The 26954-nt window shown below is 54.6% G+C and overlaps 1 protein-coding gene across 4 annotated transcripts in view; it reads left to right on the top strand.

Moving 5' to 3' along the window:
* Nucleotides 1–11539, top strand: part of BTD (biotinidase) — a 58080-nt gene extending 46541 nt beyond the window's left edge. For 3 of the 4 annotated variants that reach the window (XM_062214990.1, XM_062214996.1, XM_062214979.1), the window contains exons 2-4: nt 2177–2441; nt 8480–8629; nt 10168–11539. In XM_062214990.1, coding sequence (XP_062070974.1) covers nt 2181–2441; nt 8480–8629; nt 10168–11295 — 1539 coding nt within the window. In that variant the 5' untranslated portion in view covers nt 2177–2180 and the 3' untranslated portion in view covers nt 11296–11539. The other variant, XM_062215006.1, reaches the window with a different exon arrangement.
* Nucleotides 11540–26954: the final 15415 nt, after the last annotated feature.

The following is a 26954-nucleotide window of genomic DNA, read 5'->3' on the forward strand; positions in this document are numbered from 1 at the left end:
TGCAAAGAATATCAATTGTGTCTTCTCAAAATAGAAAGAGACAGTGCGATCTTGCTGGCTCTGCACTTCCCTTGCTTTGCTAAATTGCAAGTTCCTTGGACTGAAACAAATGTCCCTGGGATTAGGCTCTCAGTTAAGAGAGGGGGCCCTGTGGATGTCACTGGTTGCTCCAGGAACTCCTGGCCTGCCCCCACCAGGGACTGCTCAGCCTCAGTTTCCACGCTCCTTAGCGAGGCCACTGTTTTCCATGTAAACACTGTCAGCGTGACTTGGAAGCTGAAGGGACTCCCCTCAGCCCAGCCCTGTGATCCCGGCTCTGCAAACAGAGATAAGATGCAGACATTTAGCCTTGTGCCCTGCTCTGCTTTTGAGGCAAAATTCGGATAAGAAAGCTTACCCATAATACTTCCGTTTCTACTCAAAAGCTCACCCAAAGCCCCGTTTCCATTCTTTTTTTTTTTTTTTTTTTATTTTTTTGACAGGCAGAGTGGACAGTGAGAGAGAGAGACAGAGAGAAAGGTCTTCCTTTGCCGTTGGTTCACCCTCTAATGGCCGGCGCACCGCGCTGTTCCGATGGCAGGAGCCAGGTGCTTCTCCTGGTCTCCCATGGGGTGCAGAGCCCAAACACTTGGGCCATCCTCCACTGCACTCCCTGGCCACAGCAGAGAGCTGGCCTGGAAGAGGGGCAACCGGGACAGGATCGGTGCCCCGACCGGGACTAGAACCCGGTGTGCCGGCGCCGCAAGGCGGAGGATTAGCCTGTTGAGCCACGGCGCCGGCCCCGTTTCCATTCTAAGACGCTGTAGACAGGGTCCCAGATGAAGGCAGCAGATCCTGGAGTGGGAACTTGGGTGGCACCTGTGCTCCCTGGAGAGGGAACTAATCCTTTAAGATGGGCAGGCTCGGAGTGGCAGATCACTTGTGGTTCTTAGCGTTTAATTTGCCAAGGGTTCTGAATGAGCACCTTGAGATCTGCAGACCAGGGAATTCCGGCTGAAATGTATGGGGTTAGGAGGGGAGACAGGGATAGGGCAGCGGGGCGCCTTGCTCAGGTCTGCACTGTGATGCCACCATTTGTCTTTGTTTAATCCAGATGCCTGGGCGGTTGGGCACGCCCACATCTCAGCAGGGCAGGTGGCCCAGCTGGGCCAGGCTGAGTGCTGCGGGTGGGGGAGGGGAGGCGACTGCAGCTGGGCGGCCAGGCTCTTTTCCGGAGCTGGACTGTTCACTGTAGAACACCCGCAAGCACACAACTGTTGCAAATAAACGTGGCTGATCTTGGGAGGAGGGGAGAAGACAGAAAGATCACTCACCTCCTGGCACCCTTGGCAAGGGCTACACACCTGGGTTTACTTTCTAGAAAATTCGGGTGTTTTCTAGATTACATTCTGTCATTCAAAAAAAAAAAGGGGGGACGGAGGATTTTATTTTTAAACAGATAGGCATTTGAGGCAGAGATCTGGCATCACAGAGACAAAGGTTGAGAAAGGGATGATTTCTTAAATTTAGGGTGAGGCGGGGTGGGGGAAGCTGTGCGTTGAGTGGGAGGCTGCTTTTTGCCTGTCCCTTAACAGAGTGTAGATGCTGACACCAAGTAGGAGTCAGTGGTTCCCCAGCGCCAAATAGAGAATGCTGTGCTGAATGAAGTTATGCGTCATGTTCAGAACTAACCAAAGGAACGCACGGAGAATTTTAATCCATCGCGTTTTTGCAGCCAGGAGAGCTGAGCTGTATTTTTAGGCTCATGACAGCCATGGCCGGCATAGATGGGTGACCTGCAGTGGGTTGTGTGTGGAGAGGGCAGGAGACATCATGGAATTAATGTCAAATCATTGGAATAATTGCCGCTGCTTAAAACTTAAGGGCACAGTTAGAAAAGCAAGTTGTGACGCATTGCCGTCCTGCTGAGCACCGAAAATCATAGCAAACAGTGGGTCTGTTTTGGAAACATTCTAAAACCAGCCAGTGGGCCCGGCGAGCCATTTTAGACACAGCTTGCTACGTGTTTGGAGAGAAACCCGGAATCTGTTGTTAGGAACACGAAGCAAGCTCTTTGAGCCGCAGTACCGCTGCGGGCGAGTTTAATTGCGGGGATGAATAAATCACAGCTGTGAAAGTTAAATTCTTGGCAGCCTTCTTTACTCAGCTGTTTTCCCCTTGCCCCATTACATTCCAGATTTATGGCCTGCATTATGTCCGGAGCCAGCAGTCAGCTCGCTCTCTTCCTCCTCGGCTGCTACGTGGCTGCCCGGGGCGTCCTCGCCGGGGAGCACCGCGCTGCTGACCACCACGAGGCTGGCTATTACCTGGCTGCCGTGTACGAGCACCAGCCCATCTTGAGTCCAGACCCTCTCGCGCTCACCAGTCGCAAGCAGGCCCTGGAGCTGATGAACCAGAACCTGGACATCTACGAGCAGCAAGTGATGACGGCGGCCCACAAGGCAAGGGGCGCTGTAGGTTACGAGCTGGGCTGGTTTCACAGCACAGCACACACGCTGTTGCTCTGTAATGCTCCATCTGTGGTGGGGGAGCCCCAGGCTCCCTCGGGCCCCTCCTGGAAATCAGGCCAGCTGAATTTACTCAGTCGCTTGGCTAGCTTGAGCCTTGCCAGTCTCGAGAGTGGAGTGTGGAGCAGCAGCACCTGGAGCTCCATAGCTCTGAATTAGAATTTGCATTGTGGCAGGATCTCCAAGAGCTGCCTCTGTCCTTGAGGTTTGTGGAGCCCTGGGCTCCAGTGTGGGTTCCCAAGTCCTAGAGTCTTGGGGGCAGGGAGGGATGAGATCTGGGCCTTGGATGTCTCTAAGGCTCTGCTTGGAATTCCAAGGAACGGAAAAATTTGCAAACCACTGAGCCCTGTGAGCTCTCACACTCTATGAGGCACTCAAAGCTGAGCTGAAGCAGCACCCGTCCTCCAGCCTGCCATGTGCTGTCTTCAGATGATCTGGCTTCTGTGCCAGACAGTCTGCGACCTTAGCCTGATGGACCCCAAGTTTGGGATTCCAATGCGCTCGGGTGGTCGCCCAAAGACCCAAACTCCAGACCGATAGATGCAAAAGCAAGAGGATTTTTTATTAAGCATTTCCGCAAACAGGCTCCCTGTCACCAGAGGTGAAGAGAAGCCCCGAGCAGCAGTTACAAGCATCTTTTAAAGGCAAAAACCACAGGATTAACATATTTCGTGGGGTTTGGCTTGATTGGCTAGTTTAAAGGTTACCATGGGTACTCATTGGATCCTTTTAGATGGGGAGTGGCTGCCCCTGGAGGGGGTAAGGAGGCTATTTTCTCGGAATACCCGCAGAATGTTCTGCCCGTTAATCTCGGTGGAACATCTGGGAAAGGCGTCTCTGAAACCTGCCTGGGATCGGGCCCAGTTCCGTGTTCTCAGGCTTAGTTCCTTGTTTTTAGTTTGGCAACATTTTTACCCCCAAGCGTTAGCAAGCAAAGCTGATGTGTACAGAAGCAAGAGATCTGCAATTAGCTCTTAGCCACACTCGCCATAAAGCACACCAAACACCAGAGTAAGGGTTCCTCGGGTTTTTCAAGCCCTGACAGAACCAATCCCAGACCCACAAAGGGAAGGCTGGGCCAGCCTTTGTGAAGGCTTCCTGCCGGCCTGTGTTTCCGCCTCACTCCAGGAAGGGTGGGGTGAAGGAGAGGCGCCTCTCAGGGCAGAGAGGGAAATGTACGTGCCAGATGCCACCTGAGGGGGGAAAAGGCGTCCTGGGAAACCCGTGAGCAAGAGGAGGCTCGGGCTGTACCCCAGGGGGTGAGCTGCCCCAGCCCAGTTGCTGGAGAAGCCCCGCCCTCGCCTGGCCAGGAGGTAAACTCCATGTGGAAGTTAGAAGGGAGGGGCAGTGAGGCCGACAGGTCCCCCACACAGCTCCTATTCCGGAGCAGCTGGTCGGGTGGCAGCTGCAGCTCCCCCAGCTACTGCCACATTACATTTTAAAAATTTTTTTATTTTATTTATTGGATAGGCAGAAACAGAGCTCCTGCTAGCATTCCCCAGATACCCAAAATGGCAGGGGCTGGGGCTGGGGCTGAGGCTGAGGCTAAGGCAGGGTCAGGCTAAAGCCAGGAGTCAGGAACTCAATCCAGGTCTCCACAGGGTGGCAGAGAGCCAACTTTCTGAGCCATCACCTGCTGCCTCCCAGGGTCCACATTAGCAGGAAGCTGGGACCCGGACCACAGGCAGGAGTTGAACCCAGGCGCTCCAATGGAGGATGCCTGGTACCTGCATTTTAAAGTTGTAGCTCATGGCAGACACACGGGTGGTGCTGGAAGGGAGCTTGAAGACCTGGCCTAGTTTCTTCTGACAGGTGACACCTCTCGCTCTTGTCCCAACCTGACGTCCCGTTTCTCCTGGGACACTGTAGTGGCTCTGAGCTGACTCTCGCAGGTGCACTCATTCCAACAGTGGGAACTTCTGGAAGGGTCTCCTGTTCAGTGAGCAGTCAGTCAGCAGTGCCCGCGCCTGCCACCTGTAGTTCTGCAGCCCTCTCGATCCTGACGATTCCTTGTAGATGTGGTCCCCAGGACACTGTTGGCAGTCGTGTCTCCCCGTAGATTCACAGGGTGGCGGCTGCCGACTGCATCGTGCCCTTTGCCCACACACAGACACCCACGCTGCCTCTGCCAGCCTGCACTTACAAAGCCAAGAGCAGGGACTTCACAGGTATGGCTACTTAGGAATCCTGCATATCAGTTTCTTTCACGTCATTCACGCATATATTTGACACGCACCTGATTTATGTTTATGCTGAAGTCAGTGTAAAAATACCCGGCTGTGCCCTCAGAGCTCCGGATGACACCGACCCACCAAGGGCATGCATTCTCCTGGCGCAGGCGTTTGCCCACGTGGCTCCAGCACCTGACAGCACCTCCCTCTTCCTCCTCCTCCCTTGCTACGCGCCAGGCCGCGGGCAGTGGCGGTGCACGCCCCCTGCTTTTGCGGTTTAACAACCTGCCTGGAGGAAACAAAAGGCTTCCCCCTCCACGTGTGGCACTTCCAGATATTTCAGCTCCCGCGCAGTTGTATTTGCCAGAGCAGCTTCTGAGACAGTGGAGTTTCCCACGGGCCTGGCTGTGGGGCGGAGGCTCCTGAGCGAGCCGGCCCGAGCCCTTCTCTCTTGGCAGAGCTGTTTGGAGGGAGGAAAAGGAGTCCGGTTTAAAGAGGACTGGGCCGGGCGCTCGCCGGCTTGGTGCCTTGCGCTCCTCAGGAGTCCTCGATCTCCCCAAGGGCTATCAGAAAGTCGCTGCTGCTGCCCTTTCTCAGGCATGCTGACAGCTCCCCGTCCAGGATTCCCAGTGCCACAGCCACCCTCTGCCCCAGCTCGGGTTTGGTTCCCGTCCCCATTCCTGGCTGGCCTGTGCTCAGGCAATGCAATTTGATTTCCTTACTCATGTGATATGTAAATGCAACTTAAATGTTCATCTCCACCAGAAACCACTTGTTGCACTCAGAATTTTATTTTCAAGAAAGGAAAACATATCCAAGTATAAGCTACAAGAAGTTAAAAACATGACTCTTAGACCACCGTATTGAACTCATTAATTAATAAAGGAACCAGCAAGATGGCAAAGCTGAATCAAAAGAGAATTGAAGGCCTGGTGTCGTGGGACAGCAGGTTAAGCTGCAGCCTGTGACACTGGCGTCCCTCATGAGCGCTGGTTCAAGTCCCAGCTGTTCCACTTCTGACCCAGCTCCCTGCTAAGTTACCTTGGAAAGAAGCAGAAGATGGCCCAAGGACTTGGGCCCCTGCCACCCATGTGGGAGACCCAGGTGGAGGTCTAGGCTCCTGGATTCGGCCTGGCTCAGACCCAGCTGTTACTACCATTTGGGGAGTGATCCAGCTGATAGGAGAGCTCTGTCTTTTCCCCTCTTTCTGTAGCACTGTCTTTCAAATAATATATACAATTAAAAAAAATTTTTTTTTTTGACAGGCAGAGTGGACAAAGAGAGAGAGAGAGAGACAGAGAGAAAGGTCTTCCTTTTTGCCGTTGGTTCACCCTCCAATGGCCACTGCGGCCGGCGCATCTCGCTGATCCAAAGCCAGGAGCCAGGTGCTTCTCCTGGTCTCCCATGGGGTGCAGGGCCCAAGGACTTGGGCCATCCTCCCCTGCACTCCCGGGCCATAGTGGAGAGCTGGCCTGGAAGAGGGGCAACCGGGACAGAATCCGGCGCCCCGACCGGGACTAGAACCCGGTGTGCCGGCACCACAAGGCGGAGGATTAGCCTGTTGAGCCACGGCGCCAGCTCTAAATAATATATTTTTTAAAAAGATTTTGAGAAATGAAATTGTATTAGAGCAGTGAGCATTTAAAAAAAATTGCTAATTGATAAAAAAAAAAACTTACGACTAATGTCCTACAAGGCAATGTAATTCTAATCTTTGAAGTGATCTTTTAAATAAAAACAAGCCACAGTACATTCTCTAGATAATTAAATAATCCTTGAGTGAGCTTCTTAAACAGTAACCGGTGTAATTTGGAAATATATGCACTTTTAATTTTTTAAAATTTTATTTATTTGAAAGGCAGAGCGAGACAGAAAACACACAAACTTCTCCCACCCACTAGTTCATTCTCTAAATGCCCACAATGGCAAGGGTTGGGCCACACCAAAGCCAGGAGCCAGGAACTCCATCCAGGTCTGCATATGGTGGCAGGGACCCGAGCACTTGAGCCGTCTCTGCAGCCTTAGCTGGAAGCTGGAATCAGGAGCAGAGCTGGGACCCACACCCAAGCAGTCCGATCTGGATTGCAAGCACCTGGGGCAGCACTGTAGCCACTGCACCAAGTGCCCACTCCTTCATCTTGCTCGGTTCCCACGATTGTGATGGTTTTTCTATTCTCATCATGGGCAGTGAGATAGCAAGTCTCATACTGCTCACGTTGGTGTAACCATTCTCTAAAGCTTTTTGACAACATGTGTTAAAAACTTAAAAAATTTTATGCCTCCTGACCCACTAATTTCACTTGATTTTATTCTGAAGAAAGAGGTACTCACTTGGAAATTGTGGACAACTGTCAGTAAGTTTTCATGCCGAATACAAATGTTCACAACAGTTTTTATTTCAAAAAGCTGGGACTGCTTCCAGTGCCCAGCGACAGAGGATAAACGGGGTCCTCTTAGACACAATGTGGCCACTGCAAATGATAGCTGGGCCACATACTTATCGTCCTCTCAGTTATACACACACATACACACATGAGGGCACTTCAGAAGGGCCACAGAGAGTGGAATTAAAACAGGGTTGTTGTGGTTTTTTTTTGATGCAAAACAATTTTAAATTCAATGCATATTTTTTTCATAATATGTAAACTTTTTGAAGACTTCTGCTTACATGGGTTTTGAAATTTTTTTTTCCAAAACAAACTTATCTTTTCGTTCCACGTCCCACAAACAGGTGTTTTTTTTTTTTTTTTTTTTGAAAATTCTTATTTGAGAGGTAGAGAGAGAGAGAGAGTTGCTATCTACTGGTTTTCTCCCCAGGGGCCTGTGATGGCCAGAGCCGGGTCAGGCCGAGGCCGGGAACGCAGAATCTCCTGGGAGTGGCAGGGGCCCAGTGACTGGGGCCAACCCCGCTGCCTCCTGGGGCCTGCACTGACAGGAAGCTGGAGTCAGGGAGAGAGCCAGCCGGGAGCGGAGCTAGGATGCAGATGTCCCAAGCGGCATCCAACAGCTTCACCCAAGGCCCGCCCCTCCGTGAACTCTTTGAGGAACCTTTCGTACAGAGAGTAATGATGCAAATAGCGGATAGGAATATCCTTGGGTCATAAGATCAGCATATCTTTGTCTGTTTCCCAAGTTTTCTACACTTGAACGTGTAAGCGTTGGTAACCAGGAGAAAAGAGTGCAGTGCAGTGCCTCTGCCTGCTGCTGTAGGTCACTCGTGCCTGCAGGCCTGCCTTCCCCACCTGCCATTCCGGGCCTTGGCGTTTTCAGCTGTGTGAGTGGAGCGCAGGAGAAGAATGAGCCGGTGGTGCTCGGAGCCCAGGCGGCAAAGGCAGGTAGGGAAGCCAGAGTCCTCGGGGGAGCCTCCCAGTTCCCCGTGGGGGAGTTGGTCTTTCTAGCGAGTGTGTGTTTCCGTGCTGACATCCACGCACCCGACTCCTATCCACCGGCCTGCTGGGCCCCAGCCTCAGAGTTTGTTCAGAAATTCCCCGGCTGGTTCAGAGGCACAGGGGAGGCTGTGCAGCGATCTCCCTGCAGGTGCGCCTCACAGACTCCTGCACCTTGGTCTGCATCCCCTCACACACACACCTGCTGGCCTGACACGCCCTCAGGCACAAGTGGGCATCATTCCTGGAAGTCCTTGTCCCCAGTGAGGCAGCGGCCCCCAGACCACAATCCCCGGTGAGAGCGGGGCCGCCATCTCTGCATCGCTTGTTCCCAGTCCAGAGTAAGTTCCCGGTGGGCATGAGCGAACGAACGGTGTTCTGGGTAACAGAACATGCCTCGCTGTTTGGGTTTCAGGGCGTACAGATCATAGTGTTTCCGGAAGATGGCATTCATGGGTTTAACTTCACGAGGACCTCCATTTACCCATTTCTGGACTTCATGCCGGACCCCCAGGTGGTCAGGTGGAACCCATGCCTGGAGCCCCAGCGCTACAACGACACGGAGGTGCGTGAGGACCCCCACCTTCTCAGGGTCCCCGGGGCTGGGCGGGGCTGAGACCCAGAGGAGACTCTAGGGTCCACAAAGCCAGACCCAAACTCCCCAGACTGCACGAGCCACTCATCCCATCAAGGAATGCTGGTCGTCGTGAGGATCCAGGGAACTTTCTCTTCGTATTATTGTACAGAAATACAAGAGTCTAGCCACAGCTCACTAGGCTAATCCTCCGCCTTGTGGCGCCGGCACACCGGGTTCTAGTCCCGGTCGGGGCACCGATCCTGTCCCGGTTGCCCCTCTTCCAGGCCAGCTCTCTGCTGTGGCCCGGGAGTGCAGTGGAGGATGGCCCAAGTGCTTGGGCCCTGCACCCCATGGGAGACCAGGAGAAGCACCTGGCTCCTGCCATCGGATCAGCGCGGTGTGCCGGCCGCAGCGCGCTACCGCGGCGGCCATTGGAGGGTGAACCAACGGCAAAAGGAAGACCTTTCTCTCTGTCTCTCTCTCTCACTGTCCACTCAGCCTGTCAAAAAAAAAAAAAAAAAAAAAAAAAAAAAGAAAAGAAAAAAGAAATACAAGAGTCTAAATGTATCGAACAACCTGGCCAAGTAGAAGTAACAAAAGCGAAAGTTCCCCCTCCCCTTCCCAGGCCACTCCCATCCTTTCCTAGAGACCCTGCCCTCAGTGCCCTGCCCTGCACCCCCTTATCTGCTGTGCGATACACTGTTTTTAGCATGCCATGTGCTATTGGGTTTTTTTAAGATTTATTTATTTATTTTGAAAGAGTTACACAGAGGAGAGGCAGTGAGGTCTTCCATCTGCTGGTTCCCTCCCCAAATGGCTGCAACAGCTGGAGCTGCGCTGATCCGAAGCTAGGAGCCAGGAGCTTTTTCCTGTCTCCCATGTGGGTGCAGGGGCCTAAGCACTTGGGCCATCTTCCACTGCTTTTCCAGGTCCTAGCAGAGAGCTGGATCAGAAGTGGAGCAGCCGGGACTTGAACCAGCGCCCACGTGGGATGCAGGTGGCTTTGCCCACTACACCACAGCGCTGGCCCTGTGTCTATTGTTTTTTAACTCTTACTGTTATAAGCAGTTGTCCAGTGAATATTCTTGTTTGTGTGATTTTTGTAAACATGTTTGAGCTGTTCTCTAAGATGAAACTTCTAGAAACCGAATTTTTCCAAGCATATTCATAGACGGTAGATTACCTTAAAGAGTACCACGTTTTGCCTTCAAAAGACTTCGATCTCAGTAGTAACGGTGGGTGCCCGTTCTCTTACGCAAGATAGAATAACTTTCTGAATTTGGGCCAGTCTTAGCGGGCGCACAAAGGTGGCTCATGAGTTTAATTCTTTCGCTGCCTTGTTGGTGGTGACGTTGGGCCTCTTGTCTGGATTTGTCCTGGGAACTCACCTGTTCATGTGCTTTCCAGCCCTCTTGCCAGCAGTTCATAGCTCAGAGACACACGGCAGGAGCTTTTCTGTTTAAAACCACGCGGCCACGGTAAAGCAGGATTCGGATCGCGTGCACGCGCACCTCTCTCCCTCGCAGGTCCTTCGGCGCCTGAGCTGCATGGCCATCCAGGGCCGGATGTTCCTGGTGGCCAACCTCGGGACCAAGCAGCCGTGCGTGCGCGGCGACCCCGGCTGCCCGGCGGACGGGAGATACCAGTTCAACACGGATGTGGTGTTCAGCAGCCACGGCACCCTGGTCGCCCGCTACCGGAAGCACAACCTGTACTTCGAGGCAGCTTTCGACAGGCCCGCGGCGGCGGACCGCACGACCTTCGAGACCCCGTTCGCGGGCCGCTTCGGCGTCTTCACCTGCTTCGACATCCTCTTCTTCGAGCCGGCCGTGCGGCTGCTCCTGGGCGCGCAGGTGAAGCACGTGGCCTACCCGACAGCCTGGATGAACCAGCTCCCGCTCCTGGCCGCCATCCAGATCCAGAGAGCTTTCGCCACGGCCTTCGGCGTCAACGTGCTGGCGGCCAACATCCACCAGCCGGCCCTGGGGATGACGGGCAGCGGCATCCACACCCCGCGCCAGTCCTGGTACCACCACGCCGCGGGTGACCCCGGCGGCCGCCTCCTCGTCGCCCGGGTGGCCGCCAGCCCGCAGGGGCTCGTCGGTGCGGACCCCGCGCCCCGCCAGCTTCTGCAAGCCCCGTGGGGCGAGCTGACCTGCGAGCGGGACCCCCGGGAGGGCCGCTGCGAGGGGGCCCCGACCTTCCACGCCGAGATGATGTACGACACTTTCACCCTGGTGCCCGCCCGCGAGGAGGCGGGCTACCTCCGAGTGTGCGCCCACGGCCTGTGCTGTCACCTGCTCTACGAGCGGCCCGCCCCGTCGCCCGAGCTGTACGCCCTGGGGGTCTTCGACGGCCTGCACACAGTGAACGGCGCCTACTACCTCCAGGTGTGCGCCCTGGTCAAGTGCGGGGGCTCGGAGCTCCACACGTGCGGCCAGGAGGTCACGGAGGCCTCGGGGAGCTTCGACTTCGACCTGTGGGGGAACTTCAGTACGGCCTACGTCTTCCCTCTGCTCCTGACCTCGGGGATGCGCCTGGAGACCCCCGACCAGCTCGGCTGGGACCGGGGCCGCTATTTCCTGAGGAAGAGACGGCTGTCTTCCGGGCTGGTGACAGCGGCCCTGTACGGCCGGTGGTACGAGAGGGACTAGGGATGCGGGGCGCCCCTGGTGCGGACGGCCTGGTGGCGGGGCACCAGCGCTGCCTGGCGCCCGGGACCCTGGGGAGACGCGGAACACGCGGCTGCCCTCGTCCTCCTAGGTGTCGGTGATGGAGACGTTTTCTGGCTTCTCCCGTGCACCTGCGTCTGCCCAACCACACCTTCCTGCAGCAGATGGCTCAGTACGCAGTTGGCTTTAAGAACTAAAATGGAAATAAATGTCAGTGTATGTTTTACATACCCACAAAGCAGTTTTTTGGATTTTTTTTTTTTTTGACAGGCAGAGTTAGTGAGAGAGAGAGAGAGAGAGAGAGGTCTTCCTTTTCCGTTGGTTCACTCCCCAAATGGCCGCTATGCAGTGAGAGACAGAGGGAAAGGTCTTCCTTCCGTTGGTTCACCCCCCAAATGGCAGCTACAGCCAGCGCACTGTGCCAGTCCGAAGCCGGGAGCCAGATGCTTCCTCCTGGTCTCCCATGGGGTGCAGGGCCCAAGCACTTGGGCCATCCTCCACTGCATTCCCGGGCCACAGCAGAGAGCTGGCCTGGAAGAGGAGCAACCGTGACAAAATCCGGCACCCCGACCGGGACTAGAACCTGGTGTGCCAGCGCCCCAGGCAGAGGATTAGCCTAGTGAGCTGCGGTGCCGGCCAGATTTTTTTTTTTTTTTTAGAGATACATTTGTTCGAAAGGCAGAGTTAGGAGAGAGAGAGAGAGAATCACATCTGCCGGTTCACTACCCAAATGGCCACAGGAACCTGAAACTCCATCTGGGTCTCCAGCATGGGTGGTGGGGGCGCAAGTAATTGGACCATCTCTCCGCTGAGAGCCTGATTGGAAGTGGAGCAGCCGAGACTCGAACCAGCGCTCATATGGGATGCCAGCACCACAGGTGGACACTTAACCCGAGTACCACAGCGCGGGAGGAGGGGGCACTGGGTTTGTTTTCTTGTCGCTGATCAGGTGACCCCCCCAGGATGTGTAAGTGGTTTCCAAGCCCAGCCAAGTTCTCAGGGAAGGACCAGAGCAGAAGCCACGTTAGAAACAGCCCTGTGGGCCTCCCTCGCTGTGACCCTAACAACATCCACAAAATGGCAACGCCAGGGCCGCCAGCAAACAGCTTTCAAAAATAGCGCAGCAGCTCACGGTGAATGGAATGTGGTAGGCTCCGGGCAGGGTGGGAGGCAGGGAAAGTGTGCGGAAGGTGTGAGGGGCACAGCCCCGCACCGTCTGGCCGTGCACCTGCCCTGCCAGCCCCAGGCACCGAGGTCTGTGAAGCCGAGAGGCAGCGCTGCTGTGGGGGTGGGGGCGGGAGTGGGCAAAGCTGCTTAAAGAAGCCTTTCCATTCCATGCCTACTGACTGTTTTCAGATCCCTAAGGGCAGCATGGATAGTCCGTTAGATGTTGTGGCTGTTGAGTTTTAAAAATTCAAAACTGGGGTGAACACAACCGCCCCGGTCCGCACCGCCTGCAATGCAGTCTTCCAGGAGCCTCTGGGGCTTGGAGACGAGAAGGGTCAGAGGGCGGATTCTGGAGTGGCAGCCTCAGGCCTGCAGCCCTGGCCCTGGCCGTGGCGCTGGGCACTTCATTGAAACCTCCTGCCCCAGTTTTCTCCTTGCTGGATTGCGTGGGGAGCCTCCTGGCGCCGGCCCCTGCTGACTCACTGCTCCTTGCAAAGGCCTGGAATGAGTCAAGTCTTCAGGAAATAAGCAGGAATGACTCAGAATTCCTGAAGTTTTGGGATCCCCACGCCCTGGGAAGTCCCCCTGGAACGGGAGCAGGACCTCTCCCACCCTCCCGTGCAGACTGGCTGCGGGAGGGAGCTGGCAGGCAGGATGTGGCTGTCGGCCGCCCACTCTGCTTCCCTCCCAAACCCCAGGGACACAGAAATTATCTTAGAAACGCGTGGCGTCGCCCTGAGCCAAGGGACAGAGGCTGGGAGGCCAGTGCGCAGGCTACACCCAGGAAGCGCCTGCTGGGTCCCCTCTCCCTGCCTGTGGGCTCTGGAAGTGGCCGTGGTGGCCACAGCGTGGCCTTGCCCTGAAAAGAAGGCTCAGAGGGAGGAGCAAAGTGAAAGATGGCAACAGGACGGGGAAACTTAGTTTTTTAAAAGACTTATTTATTTGAAAGTCAGAGTTACACAGAGAGAGGAGAGGCAGAGAGGAAGAGAGGTCTTCCATCCACTGGTTCACTCCACAATTGACCACAACAGCCAGAGCTGTGCCGATCTGAAGCCAGGAGCCAGGAGTTTCCTCCGGGTCTCCCACGTGATTGCAGGGGCCCAAGGACTTGGGCCATCTTCTACTACTTTCCCAGGCCATAGCAGAGAGCTGGATTGGAAGTGGAGCAGCCTGGACTAGAACCGGCACCCATATGGGATGCCGGCACTGCAGGCGGCGGCTTCAACCACTACACCACAGCGCTGGTCCTAAAACTCGTTTTCTAGAAGGAAAATATCCCTGGGACTAGTGGCTGGGAGCAGCTTTGGTTAGCTGTGGCCTCCCAGCTCAGGGCAAAGGGCAACCTGCTCAAATGGAGAGGCTGGGCCGAGTCAGAGTTGGGGGAGCAGCTTCACGGGGAGGCACAGCCCTGAGCCCTGCCCACAGGGGACAGAGAGCAAACTGGAGAGAGCTGCAGTGCTCTGTAATGTATTGTGCCCCGGGATCTGTGAGCGCCCCAAACCCCTGCCACTGCCTCCGTCTCCCCTTGTTGCCAAGCCCTCTGCCTGTGTTAGCTTTCTACTTCCACGTAACCAGCACCCCAGGCCCCAGTGGCCTATAATCACCTTGAACACCGGTTTTTTAATTTAACAGGCTGAAGGTCAATGAGAGACGGTGCTCACCCACTGGTTCACTCTCCAAACTCCTGGGATGGTCAGGGCTGGACCAGGCTGAACCTGGGAGCCCAGAACTCAGCCCAGGTCTCTCCCGTGGCTGGAAGAGACCCAACCACTCTGCCATCACCTGCTGCCACCCAGGGTGGACGTTAGCAGGAAGCTGGCGTCAGGAGCCGGGGCTGGGAATCAAACCCAGGTACTGGCAACGTGGGACCCAGGCGTCTTAACTGCTAGGCCTGTTATGATGTTAAGGTTTAGATGAGCTGAACTCGTTTCCCTGCAAAGTGATGCTGTTCCTTTAACTGCAGGCCTGATCTGCCTACCTTCCCAGCATGCACCTGTCACAGGACGCATGCTCAGTCCCTCCCCGACTGACTACGTGATTGGGGGGCCACCCCCTTCCTTATAAGAAGGGGAGGCAGGTGGAGAGTTCGCTGCAGCCCTGGGCCGCCCCCGACTGGGTCACCGTTGACGGACTGCTCCCGCCCTCGCTGGAGGTAACTGGCCCAGTTCTCTCGTTCGCCGGCAGCTCTGGCCCACTCAGGTCGGGTGTTCGTGTGGCCCCCTCTTATGCCTGAATGTGTGCTTCTTTCCTCACCGTAAGTTCTGTTCCTGTCTGCACACCCATCTGCGGGGGGCGAGAACTTGGATTAGGAATTCCTGTATGCTGGGCCGGCGCTGGGGCGTAGCGGGTAGAGCCGCTACCCGCAGTGCCGGCACAGACCCGGTTCGCGTCCCAGCTGCTCCACTTCCCATGCAGCTCCCTGCTGATGCTTCTGGGAAAGCAGTGGAGGATGGTTCAAGTGCCTGGGCCCCTGCACCTGCGTGGGAGGCCCGGAGGAAGCTCCTGGCCCACCATTGCGGCCATCTGGGGAGTGAACCAGTAGATGGAATATCTTTCTGTCTCTTTTTTCCTCTCTTCCTGTAACTCTTTCAAATAACTTTTTTTTTTTTTTTTAATATATTCATTGCCCACATCAGGCCTGGCCAGAGGGGTTCTGATAGTGAGTGGCGGGGGAGGTCTGTCTTCAAAGGCTGTAGCAGCCCCTGGGAAGCTGTCAGCCACGCACGTTCTTGGGTCCACCGGTATGGGCTCCACCAGCCTCTCTGGGGTCTGCGGACCCCCAGTCCAGCGAGCAGCAAGCAAGGCCTCCTGGGGAGCGCGGGCCCCTGCTGCAGTGCTGAGCGCTTCCCCGAGCGGACACACAGGCCTCGGCCAGCAGCTCCCACACCAGAGCCTGAAGCAGCCAGGTGCTTCCACGCGGAGCAGGGGACTGAGGCTGGGGAAGGCAAGCCCCTCATCCGAGACCCAGCCGCATCTCGGCCACAGAGCTGGGGCCTGGGAGCCCCAGGCCAGACGCAGTGCCCAGCTAGAGCTTCCCCATCACCAGCCAGAAGAACTGGCTTGTGCCCCGTTACCCGTTCTGGGTGGCTTTCCCAGCTGCCAGGATTGCTCTGTTTCGTTGGCTCAAGGCAGAGTACTAGGAAAATGCCACGTGGAGCCAGAGAATTGCCTTCCATCAGGTTTTGTGTGAACTTGAAAGTTCATGGGAATACGCAACTTTTGTTGACCCAGCCAATTTATTTGCTGTTATTTTAAGAATAATCTGTTTATGTAGTTCCAGTGTAAGAAACACGGGCAGCAGAATTCTCAGGAAATCTGGGTAAAACACATAGGGTAGTATTTATGGTCAGGGGACCTGTCCACATCGAACCTCCGGTGGACTGGCCCTTCCACACCAGTCCAATGACCAGCTTTATTATACCGTAAGTGTTTAAAATTTCGGGAAATGTCACCTGATTTGGGGAGACTGAAATCCCAGATGTTGCACCCTTCAAGCTCAGGACTTGGGGTGTAGTCTTGCCACGTGAACCCTGAGTCTGTTGCCACAGGCTCCCAGTGGGTTGTCAGAAAACACGCCGACCCTCGGGGCAGAGACACCAACCTGTGCTTTTCCACCCTAGGTCTAGGTACACCTGCACAGCGAGTGCATGGTCAGAAGTTTCCATTTTGTTCCAAGTGTTAGAATGTGATGGTTGAAATGCATACCCTAATCGAGAAACACCGGTGCTCTAAAGTGACTCCTGAATAATCAAAGAAAGACAAAATTATGCCCAGTGTGGTTTTTTTTTTTTTTAGAAGATTTATTTATTTACTTGAAAGTAAGAGTTAGGCAGAGAGAGAGAGGTTGTCCATCCGCTGGTTCACTCCCCAACTGGCCACAACGGCCGGAGCTGTGCCAATCCGAAGCCAGGAGCTTCTTTCAGGTCTCCCACACCGGTGCAGAGGCTCAGAGACTTGAGCCATCTGGTGCTGCTTCCCAGTGAATTAGCAGGGAGCTGGACTGGAAGCAGAGAAGCTAGAACTTGAGCCAGTCTTTGATATGGATGCCAGAGTTGCAAGTGGTAGGTTAACCTGCTGAGTAACAATCCTGGCTCTTAATTCTTTAAAAAATTTTTTATTCAAATATGGATAGCTTGCATCTTGTAAAAAAACCAGGAGTAACAATTAAGCATTAGCTCTGTGAAAAATACTGTGCTTAGAGCTGGCTTTGTGCTGTAGCCAGCGATACCGGCATCCCATATGGGCTCCAGCTGCTCCACTTCCAATCCAGTTCCCTGCTAATGGCCTGGGAAAAGCAGTAGAGATGGCTCCAAGTGCTTGGGCCTCTGATACCCAGGTGAAGCTCCTGGCTTCAGTCTGGCCTAGCGCTGGCTGTTGCAGCCATTTGGGGGGTGAACCAGCAGATGGAAGACTTTCTCTCTCACTCTGACACTCTCCCCCCCCACCCCATGTGTAATTCAAATAAATATATCTTTTTTAAAGATTCATGTGCTAGCAACTACAGAATGTGGAGGGCAAAGTCCCCAAGGGAAGATAAGTACCGGGGCGGGGCGGGCATGTGGTACTGTGGTGAAGACGTGGCTTGCAGTATTGGAGTTCCTGGCTCAAGGCCCAGCTCTGCTTCTGATCCGGCTTCCTGCTAATATTGCCCCCTGGGAGGCAGCAGAGGATGGCTCAAGTACTTGGGTCCTTGCTACCCACGTGGGAGACCTGGTTTGAGTTCCTGGCTTCTGGCTTGGGTCTGGCACAGCTCTGGCTGTTAGGGACATTCAGGGCATGAACCAGCAGGTGGGAGAGCTTTCTCTGTGCCTCTGCTCTCTTTCAAGTAAATTGAAAAAAAAATTTTTTTAAAGAGAAAGGTGAGACAATTACCTGGACCTGAGTGCTAATTACCCAGCATTCATATCATCCCCAGACTCCAGAACAAACCGGTGAAGGGTGTTGGGGGAGATTGGGTCTTTCCGGGATGGCGGCGCAGTGTCCCCAGCTCCTCGGTCTTCCAAAACGTTGTCTCTCGTGGCCCAGGGATGGGGGGCTGAGTCCCTTCCTCCTCCCTGGGCAGGGCTCTGTGACTGCCCTTGTCACAGAGCCCTCGTCCTTCGAGCCCCTGGCCAGCCAGGGCAGCGAGGCCGCCCACGCGCGCAGCGACCGCGCGGGTCCGAGCCGCTAAATGTCAGGCTGTGTTGGAGCGCTGTCCTCCAAGCAGTCTTGGCGTAGCTGTGGAACTAAAACATTTAGAAAAATAGAAGGCAGTGAGGCCACACTCTGGCAAGAGAGGGGGAAGGGAGGAGCGGGTGTGTGTGTGTGTGTGTGTGTGTGGTGGGGTGGGGTGGGGTGTGGGGGGCGCACTGCACAGCGGGCAGACCAGGCGTGTGCCCGGGCAGCTGCCACAGGGGATGTGGGGCCACTGCCAGGGCCCCTGCTGGCTGCTCCCAGAGCTGTGAGTCAGGCACACCGCGTGACCAGCCCTGAGGGCTCGGCTCGATTCCTCCCGAGAAAAGAGCGGCTGTCAAGGGAAGAATCACATTTTTACAACCTGCAACAAATAGTCATTTAAGAGAAGAAAAAAAAAAAGACGAAGGTTCTTGGGAGTTATTTTGAGCTGAGCACGTTCTAATACAGCGGGGCTTCAGCTTTTAAAAGGGGAAAAGCCCCTAACTGCACAGGGGCCAGAAGGGAAGCGGTGTTGGCTCCGATGCCCTCGCAGGCTTTCAGAGAACAAAGGCGGCTCTGAGGCTTCTGAATGGCAGCGGGCATTTCAGCTGAGCTGCTGGGACAAGGGGCTGACCCCTCCGGGGAGCCTGGGGCACCAAGTCAGAGTACCGGGCTGATTGAATAGAAGGACAAAGATGTGCTTAGGATAAGGGGCAGCATTGGGGGATTCTAAAGGAATCTGAACATGATGCCGAATCTGAATCTCACTGTTCTGCAATGAAGACGCCACAATGGGGCCCTTGTATTCGATTGCTCCCTGCTGATTCTGCTTCAGAGCTGTCCTGGGAGGGGCAGTGTATGTTGAGTGGGTAAAATAGGCCCACGTTACAAAACAGACTTATTCTTGCAATGTTACATAACGCAGAAATAAACATGCCATTAAATAACGCGGGCAGAGTGTGAAAGGGCTGATCTGGGAGTCGGGACACCAAGCCCAGCTCCCTCCTATGGCTGTGTGGCCTCGGGCACCTGTGTCCCCTTACCTCTCCAGGCCTCAGGCCCTGTCCTCATGAAAGGGGTGGAGCTAGATGCTGTGGTCCAGACACCCTGGGAGACTCAACCCTTCCCGGCTGCCTGCTCCAATAGTAAATGAGGCGGCGAGCGATAGCCACGCGTGGCAGAGCAGCTCTGACAGGATAGTTTGTACAGCAAACAAGAACAGGCTCGGTTTGAAATGAGTCATCTCGCTCCCAGCCATTCATCTGCTTCATGTGTTTAGATTCTGATAATCAGTGTTGTGATGATCTGTTGCTAAGCAAAGGGAATACGCTGAGACCTGATGGCTAGTGACAGCCGTTTCATTTGTTCATGAACTTGGGAAGGGCTCAGCTGTGCAGCCTGCCTCTTCCCATCCGAGCGGCTGGAGCTGGAGACCCCACTTCCGGGCTGCTTCTCCACTCCCGTCCCTGGCAGGCTGCTGGGGCAGCTGGGGCTCCTGCAGGCCCGCCCAGTGGCCCGCCGGGGGGTGGGCTCCAGCACAGCTGAGGGTTCCCAGGGACATCTTACGAGGAGATGCCAATTTCTTAGGGACTGGAGCCAGAGACGAGCTCAGCGGGCATTTCCGCTGTATTCTTTGGGAGGGAAGTTGCTGCTATGGAGCCTCCCTAGATCCAAGGGGAGGACACACACCCCACTTCTTTGTGGGGAGAGGGTCTGAGTTTGTGGCAGTTTTAAATTTCCCTCCGTGTAAGCAGTTGCACTGAAAGTGGTTTTTATTGAGCTCTTACCATTCCGGGCACTGTAACTCATTTCATGTTTCCAACCACCCTGGATCTTTCTCGTTCCTACTTTCAGTTCAGGAAATCGACACATTGAGGGGCTGAGCAAATGGCCCGAGGCCACTAGCTGTATGTGAGTCTTCTGGAAGTTGCACCCCTTTAATCCAGGGTCCCGAACACCACAGACAGGCTGCTGCACACGGCTCAGGCCCCCATCATGGCTGGAAAGGTTCCTGCTCCCCTTTGCTCTCCCAGCCCTGTGGAAAGTGACCTGGTGTCCCGTCCACAGTCGGAGCGCCCTGGGGACAGCTTCCTGAGCCCTCACCGCCGGGCGCCCACTCACCACCGCCTCACCAGGACCCCGTGGTGCCTCCATCCACGTCGGACAGCGGTGATGAGGCTCAGAGAGGCTGTGAGACTTGCCCAAACCCGGTTTGTTCCAGCTGCCTCCTAAGCCCCTGAGTCTGGTGACACAGCCCTGGTGCCACCCCCTACTGCATCCCTACTGCCTGTCACTCCTGCATCTCCTCCACTCCCACTCAGCCTGTGAGGTCCTATCCTGACACCTGCTTCTGGGAGGACTCGGGCTAACAGAACAGATAGTTCACACTGATTGCTTCTGTCGCCTCTGAGCAGCCCACACGAGGGAACAGTGCAGTGGGTGCGCCAGCTCCCCCAGCCTGGAGCACAGTAGGGTGGCTCTCGCTTGCTGATGGGCTGTCTGGGGTTCCGGCAGGGTCAGTGACTTGTCCACGTGTCACACACAGCCGGCAAGCGGCAGAGTTCAGATGCTACACCGCTCATTACCTCATTAAATCCTTCCCATAAAGCAAGAAGCAGCCCCGCTAGCACCGTGTTCCTACCATGCATTTGGCAACTTCTCCTTCAACTCCTGCCTCGGCCCCATTTAGCAGGCGGAACACCAGGGCAGCTCAGAGTTTGCCTCCGACGGTGGCTGCACCTCACTCCCGAGGGCCTGCCCTGGCCTCTGGGAGAACTCGCTTTCCCTTGCCCAATTCCCTGGCTGCAGATGGTTCCAGTCTTGCTTCTCCACGCTGCACCTTTGCTTCCCCCTGCCTCAGTCTGAATTCCCATAAAACATAAAAGCTGATGCATCTGTTATCGTGAATGGCAGGATTCTTGTCTTCGCGCAAGAGAGAATTCAGGCGTGAGACAGAGTAGTGGGAGGTAAAGTAACAGAGTTTAGTAGGGAAAGGACATCCGTAAGAACAGTTGGGCGCCTCTCCAGACAGGACCTGAGAGAGTGCCCAGTCGCTCAGACTCGGGGAGAGCGAGGTTACATGGTTGAGTGGAGAGAGTACACCTGGGCAGGCCAGGCGGGCGGCTCAGCAGAGAGGCAGAGGGCTGAGCGTGCAGTACGGTTGAGGCCGGGGGTTTTTAAGGAGATGGGTCTGGCTGGCATCGTGGCTTAACAGGCTAATCCTCCGCCTTGAGACGCCGGCACATCGGGTTCTAGTCCCAGTTGGGGCGCTGGATTCTGTCCCGGTTGCCCCTCTTCCAGGCCAGCTCTCTGCTATGGCCTGGGAAGGCAGTGGAGGATGGCCCAAGTGCTTGGGCCCTGCACCCCATGGGAGACCAGGAGAAGCACCTGGCTCCTGGCTTCGGATCAGCGCGATGCGCCAGCAGCAGCGGCCATTGGAGGGTGAACCAATGGCAAAAAGGAAGACCTTTCTCTCTGTCTCTCTCTCTCTCACTGTCCACTCTGCCTGTCAAAAAAAAAAAAAAAAGGTAGATGGGTCTTTGTCTTTGTCTTCACACATCTCCTCCTGAAACAAAGGATTTTATGGCTGTAAATATTAAGAAACTCCTATCTGAGTTTTCCCCTGAAGGTATCAGACAGGAGGAAGCCTAGCTGGTGCCATCCTGAGTTTAGAGGAAAGGTGAGCAAGACCCCTGGAGAATGGGGATCCAGAGCAGGGTGTTTGAAATGCAGATACTGGGCTGCACCTGGGAGATTGTGGAAGATTGTCAGGCAGAAGGGGCTGGGACCCCCACCTGGCAAGTTATCGGGTAGGAGGGGGCAGGGCAGGATGCGAATACCTGGCTGCCCCTGAAACATTATCGGGATGACTTTGAGATGCAGATGCATATGCTGGACATAGACATCTTCTGTTTAGGCCTTTGTCACACACACATAAGCTCATATCTGACTTCCTACCCAACACATCCAGGGTCTTACATGGGAACACTAGAAGGCCACTCAGCACCGTGTGTGTTTATTGCATTTATATCTATGCACAGTGTGCTAGCACAGGAATTTATAGTATAGCAAGTGAAGAAGAAATGTGTGCACATGATATGTAACATAACCCCATGAAATATGACTCATTCATAATTACAGTGGAGGGAAATACAAAAGCAGTTTCAGCTGCGGCAGGCAGGGCCCTTCCCAGTCAGGGCACTCTGCTGCCCTGGAAATCCCTGCGCTCCGTCCGCCTCCTGCCCGCCGAGCCTCACAAGCCCTGTCTTTCTGCTGTCTCTGGGTTTGCCCCTCCCGGGACGTCACGGGGCTGAAACCAGACGGTATGTAGCCCGGCTGGCTTCTGACACTTAAACGGTTAAGTCCCCTCTGTGTCTTCTCGGGGCTTGATGGCTCCTTTATTAAAAAAATAATAATTTATTTGAAGGGCGCACACACACACACACACAGAGAGAGAGAGAGAAAGGGAAATATCTTCCATCTGCTGGTTCACTCCCCAAATGGCCACAACAGCCCGGACTGGGCCAGGCTGAAGTCAGGAGCCCGGAACTCCACCTGGCTCTTGCATGTGCGTGGCAGGGACCCAAATACTTGGGCCATCTTCCAGAGCTTTCCCGCGTGCATCAGCAGGGAGCTGGATGGGAGGTGGAGCAGCCAGGACGTGGACTGGCACTCACGGGCTGCTGGTGTCTCAGGCATTCACCTGGCTTAACCTGCAGTGCCGCAGTGCGGGCCCTGGTTTCTTAACACTGATACTCGTAGTCTGGACGCAGCACGGGTCATCCATTGGCCTCTGAAGGACATCTTGGTCCCTCTGTGTCTTGGCAGTTATGAAGTGACTGTAAACATCCATGCACAGGTGTTTGGGTGTCTGTTCTCCATTCCTTTGGGTAAATACCAAGTGGTGAGATTGCAAGGGGGGTTTGCGTTTGTTTTTGTATTCCCGCAGTGGACGGTTTCCCCTCCCCCCATCCACCCTGGCGTCTGCTGACGTCAGCCTTCTGGGTTCTCAGCATTCTCACGGGGTGTGGGTGGGGGGAACGTGTCCTAGCACTCCTCCGTTTCCCTGACGGTGCAGGACAGGGAGCAGCAGTTCCCGGCTCATCCACCATCTGCACGGTGGCAGTACCCCCTCATCTCCCCTACTGGGTGCCTGAAACCGTGGGGAGTACTGAGCCCTAGCTTAGGTATAGTTTTAGTTGTTTTTTCTATACGTCTATACCCCTGATGGTTTATAAGTTAGGTGCGGGCCCACACACTGTCGGGATGGTGGGGCGACGGCGTTGTTCGGTAAGAAGCACCGGGGACAAGTTTTGATGAACATATCCGTGTATTCACAGTCAATCTCAAGCTTTTAAAAGGCAGGCAGAGGTGCCGAAGCTAGGTCAGGGCAACACTAACTCCATAGGATAAAGCCGATATTGGCGCCGCTGTGCCTCTCCAGTCAGCTTGAAGGTCACGTTGCCTAGTAGCCTTCCAGGTGGGCCTGATGGGCCTGGGCCACAGCTGGGAGCTGTTTGCCTGATTGGCAATGACAGGGCCCTTCAACAGGGAGCGGGCAGGGAGATGTGCCTGGGGCTCCTGCGCCTGCCAGCAGTCAGGCCAGCCTATGATTCTCAAGTGAGAACTTTGCCCCTCTCATTAAAGGAAGAGCCTCTTCTGGCTTCTCTGGCAAGTCCCAGTGGCCAGGGTCACTGCTCCAGCGCTTAGGGGCCACTGAGTAAATCAGTGTTACTTGAACCAAGCACTGTGTCCTGTAGTGACTGATGTAGGGACCTGGAGGGCCACCACGCGACTAACGGGCGGGCAGTGCGCACAGCATGGACACGCTGGACGAAGGGCAGGTGCAGGGTGCTCGACACCATCATACCGCTCAGGACACTGCTGCGTGCTGGCTGGAACAGCTTTCGTATTTTCAGCCCTCGGTAACGGAAACCACAGAGAGCAAAACTGAGAAAATGGGGGAACTACTGTGTATCTGCTCCGGTGAGGTGTCTCTTAAGGTCTTGACTGGTCCATTTCTTAAAACAGATGGGGGCCAGCGCTGTGTAGTAGCGGTAAAGCTGCTGCCTGCAGTGCCGGCATCCCATATGGGCACTGGTTCAAGACTGGGCTGCTCCACTTGCCATCCAGCTCTCTGCTATGGCCTGAGAAAGCAGGGGAAGACGGCTCAAGTGCTTGGGCCCCTGCACTGGTGGCTTCGGATTGGCCCAGCTCTGGTTGTTGCAGCCATCTGGGGAGTGAACCAGTGAATGGAAGGTCTTTCTCTGCCTTTGCCTTTCAAATAAATAATTAATTTTAAAAAACCAGATATGTGCTCTGGAGTTTTAAAAGCACTTTGTGTATCTTGAATAGCATTAGATCACACCTTCGGTATGGGTTTGCTAAACCCCCGGCACTGCAGGTGGAGGATTAGCCTATTGAGCCACGGCGCTGGCCAGTGCAGTACAGTATTGAAAAGCAGTTCTGAGGGGACAACCTTGCCTTCTTGCTGCAATTCTGTTATTATGATATTTACCTGCAGGACTTTTTATTTTTTAAAAAGACTTATTTATCTGAGAGGCAGAGAGAGAGGAGAGAGAGAGAATTGATTTTCCATCTGCTGGCTCACTCCCCAAATGGTTGAAACAGCCAGGGGAGGGCCAGGCCAAAGGAAGGAGCTGGAACTCCTTCTGGGCCTCCTGTGTGGGTGCAGGGGCCCAAGTACTCAAACCATCCTCTGCTGCTTTCCCAGGCGCAGTAGCAGCGCTGGACCAGATGTGGACCTGCTGCACCATAGTGCTGACGCAGCTGCAGGATTTCTCTGTACCTTCTTCATTAAGTTGAAGAAGTACCTCTGAAGTTCTAGTTAACTGACTTTTTACCATATATTAGTGTTGGGTTTTGTCAAGTGCTTTTTCTCCATTCAGATGTGATTATGTGACTTCTGTAGCATATTACATTCAACAAACACTGAGCCGTCTCTGCACACGGTGTATAACTCTGCATACATTGTCGGGTTTGGTTCGCTTTTGTTGTACTGAGGATCACAGCATCTTTGTTCAAGAAAGATTGGTCTGCAGTTTTCTCGTAGTATCTTTGGTTTTAGTAGGGTAATGCTAGCCTCGGAAAATGAGTTAGGAACCCGTTGTCTGAGCTATCGCTGGAAGAGCTTGTCTAGAAGCTTCCATTTCTGGAAGGTTATAGAGGACTGGTGTAATTTCTTCTGTGTACGGTGGAATGGACCAGTTAATCCACATGGACTTGGTGCTGTTTTAGAAGGTTATCATTGATTCAGTTGTTATGTGTGCACAGGTTTCAGAGTTTTTTGTCAATTGTATCATTTTATTTTCTGTAGTTTTTAAGTTTTTTAAAAAATGCTTATTTTCTTCTACTTGAAGGGCAGAGTGGTAGAGAGTTCCATTCACTGGTTCCCTCCTCAAATGCCTGCAGCAGCCAGGGCTGGGCCAGGCTGAAGCCAGGAACCACAACCTCCATTCCAGTCTGCCATGTGGGTGGCAGGGTCCTGGGCACTTGCGTCATCATCTTTGCCTCCCAGGATCCTTCGGCAGGAAGGTGGATTGGCAGCAGAGCAGTCTGCTGTGGGGTGCAGGCGTCCCGAGCAGTGGCTTAACCTGCTACACGTCCGCGCCTGCCCCTCCACGACCGTGAGTCCCATACACAGGGCTGTTCGGTCAGGATGGCTCGTGTTTCGGCAGACCGTGCCATTCAGGGACTGGGCTCGTGTCCGTTTCCTGTTGATGGTCTATGCGGAAAGCCCTCGCTTCTGACATTGCTTGGTTTTGTCCTTTGATTTTCTTAGTCTGGCTCACAGTTCCCGCAGAGGCGCGGCAGCTTTTCTCTTGCCATTGCTGGCGCCTTACGCCACCAGACTTCCGTGACAGCCGACTCGCTGCTTTTGTGCAGAAGCAAAGCTGGGGAGGCCCTGAGCCATCAGCTTCCTGGCTGTAGTGTCCTGGGTCCCACTTAGTCACGGAACTGCAGGCCTCACGGGCTTGCCGCTGCTCAGCCTCGGGCAGACGGCGCTCGCCTGCGCCAGCCCCTGTTCCTTGAGTTCTTGGCACTCAGGGCCTCTTGGATTTCAGCATGGCTTCTGTTGTGAGGCTTACCCGTCAGAACCAGCGTGCTGGTGCTGCACCTTTGCGGTGGGAACAGGGCCACTGGCTGACAAGAAGCAGGGTTGAAGCAAAGACAGGACCGGCACCAGCTGAGCCTTCTGGTGGTTTCCACGAGATCTGGGCCAGGAGGATTCTCAGTGCCTGCTGCTGCTTTGGGCACCAGAAATAAACCAACTCACTGTTTCTAGCCACTGGGTGACACACATGCTTTAGGGCTCTGTGCTACTCCAACCCCAAGGCAGAAGCCATGGAGCCAGCAGGCATTCTCAAAGGGCTCCTTCCAGCAAGCCCAGCCCCCACCCCTATGCAAACGCTCCTTGGGTTAACTTAGGACATGTTTTGGGGTCTGAGTATCCTCAGCTTTGTACTTGTGCATTTGCATCTACCCTTTCTGGCCTCTACTAGTTTGTTAATTCAGCACCCTTCCTCCTACTCAGCACCTCACGTCAGAAGTCAGAAGTTTGTCCCAGGCCAGCGCCGCGGCTCACTAGGCTAATCCTCCACCTGCGGCGCCGGCACCCCGGGTTCTAGTCCCGGTCGGGGCACCAGATTCTGTCCCGGTTGCCCCTCTTCCAGGCCAGCTCTCTGCTATGGTCCGGGAAGGCAGTGGAGGATGGCCCAAGTGCTTGGATCCTGCACCCCATGGGAGACCAGGAGAAGCACCTGGCTCCTGCCTTCGGATCAGCGCAGTGCGCTGGCCGCAGCGGCCATTGGAGGGTGAACCAACGGCAAAGGAAGACCTTTCTCTCTGTCTCTCTCACTGTTCACTCTGCCTGTCAAAAACAAACAAACAAAAGTTTGTCCCTCATTGCATGATAGAGGTAAGGACTCCTTTTATCCCCCAGGACCTGCCCCAAACACACAACTCAGCGACGATCCAGTTCTACTCACAAGTCCTTCTTTGCAGAATATTTTTCTTGCTTGCCTCCCTGGCTAACATGTAAGTTTCTTAAGGGCAGGGAACTTTATCTGGTTCATTTTGCACCCCTAGAGCTCTCTGGTATTGAAGACAATGCCTGCCACAAAGTGTGTGCTCAGGAAGTGTTTGCTGAATGGCTAAACAGGCTTTAAAGGTGGAAATTTAATTCCGTTTAGAGAAGGGTGAAGAGAAGAAAAATGTTAAATTATATTTTTGAAATTAAAGGAGGTACTAATCTGTATTTCAATTCTAACTGAAACAACAGAGAATCCCTGGGTTGGGGT

This window comes from Lepus europaeus, chromosome 2 (assembly GCF_033115175.1).
Source record: "Lepus europaeus isolate LE1 chromosome 2, mLepTim1.pri, whole genome shotgun sequence".
Lineage (NCBI taxonomy): Eukaryota > Metazoa > Chordata > Mammalia > Lagomorpha > Leporidae > Lepus > Lepus europaeus.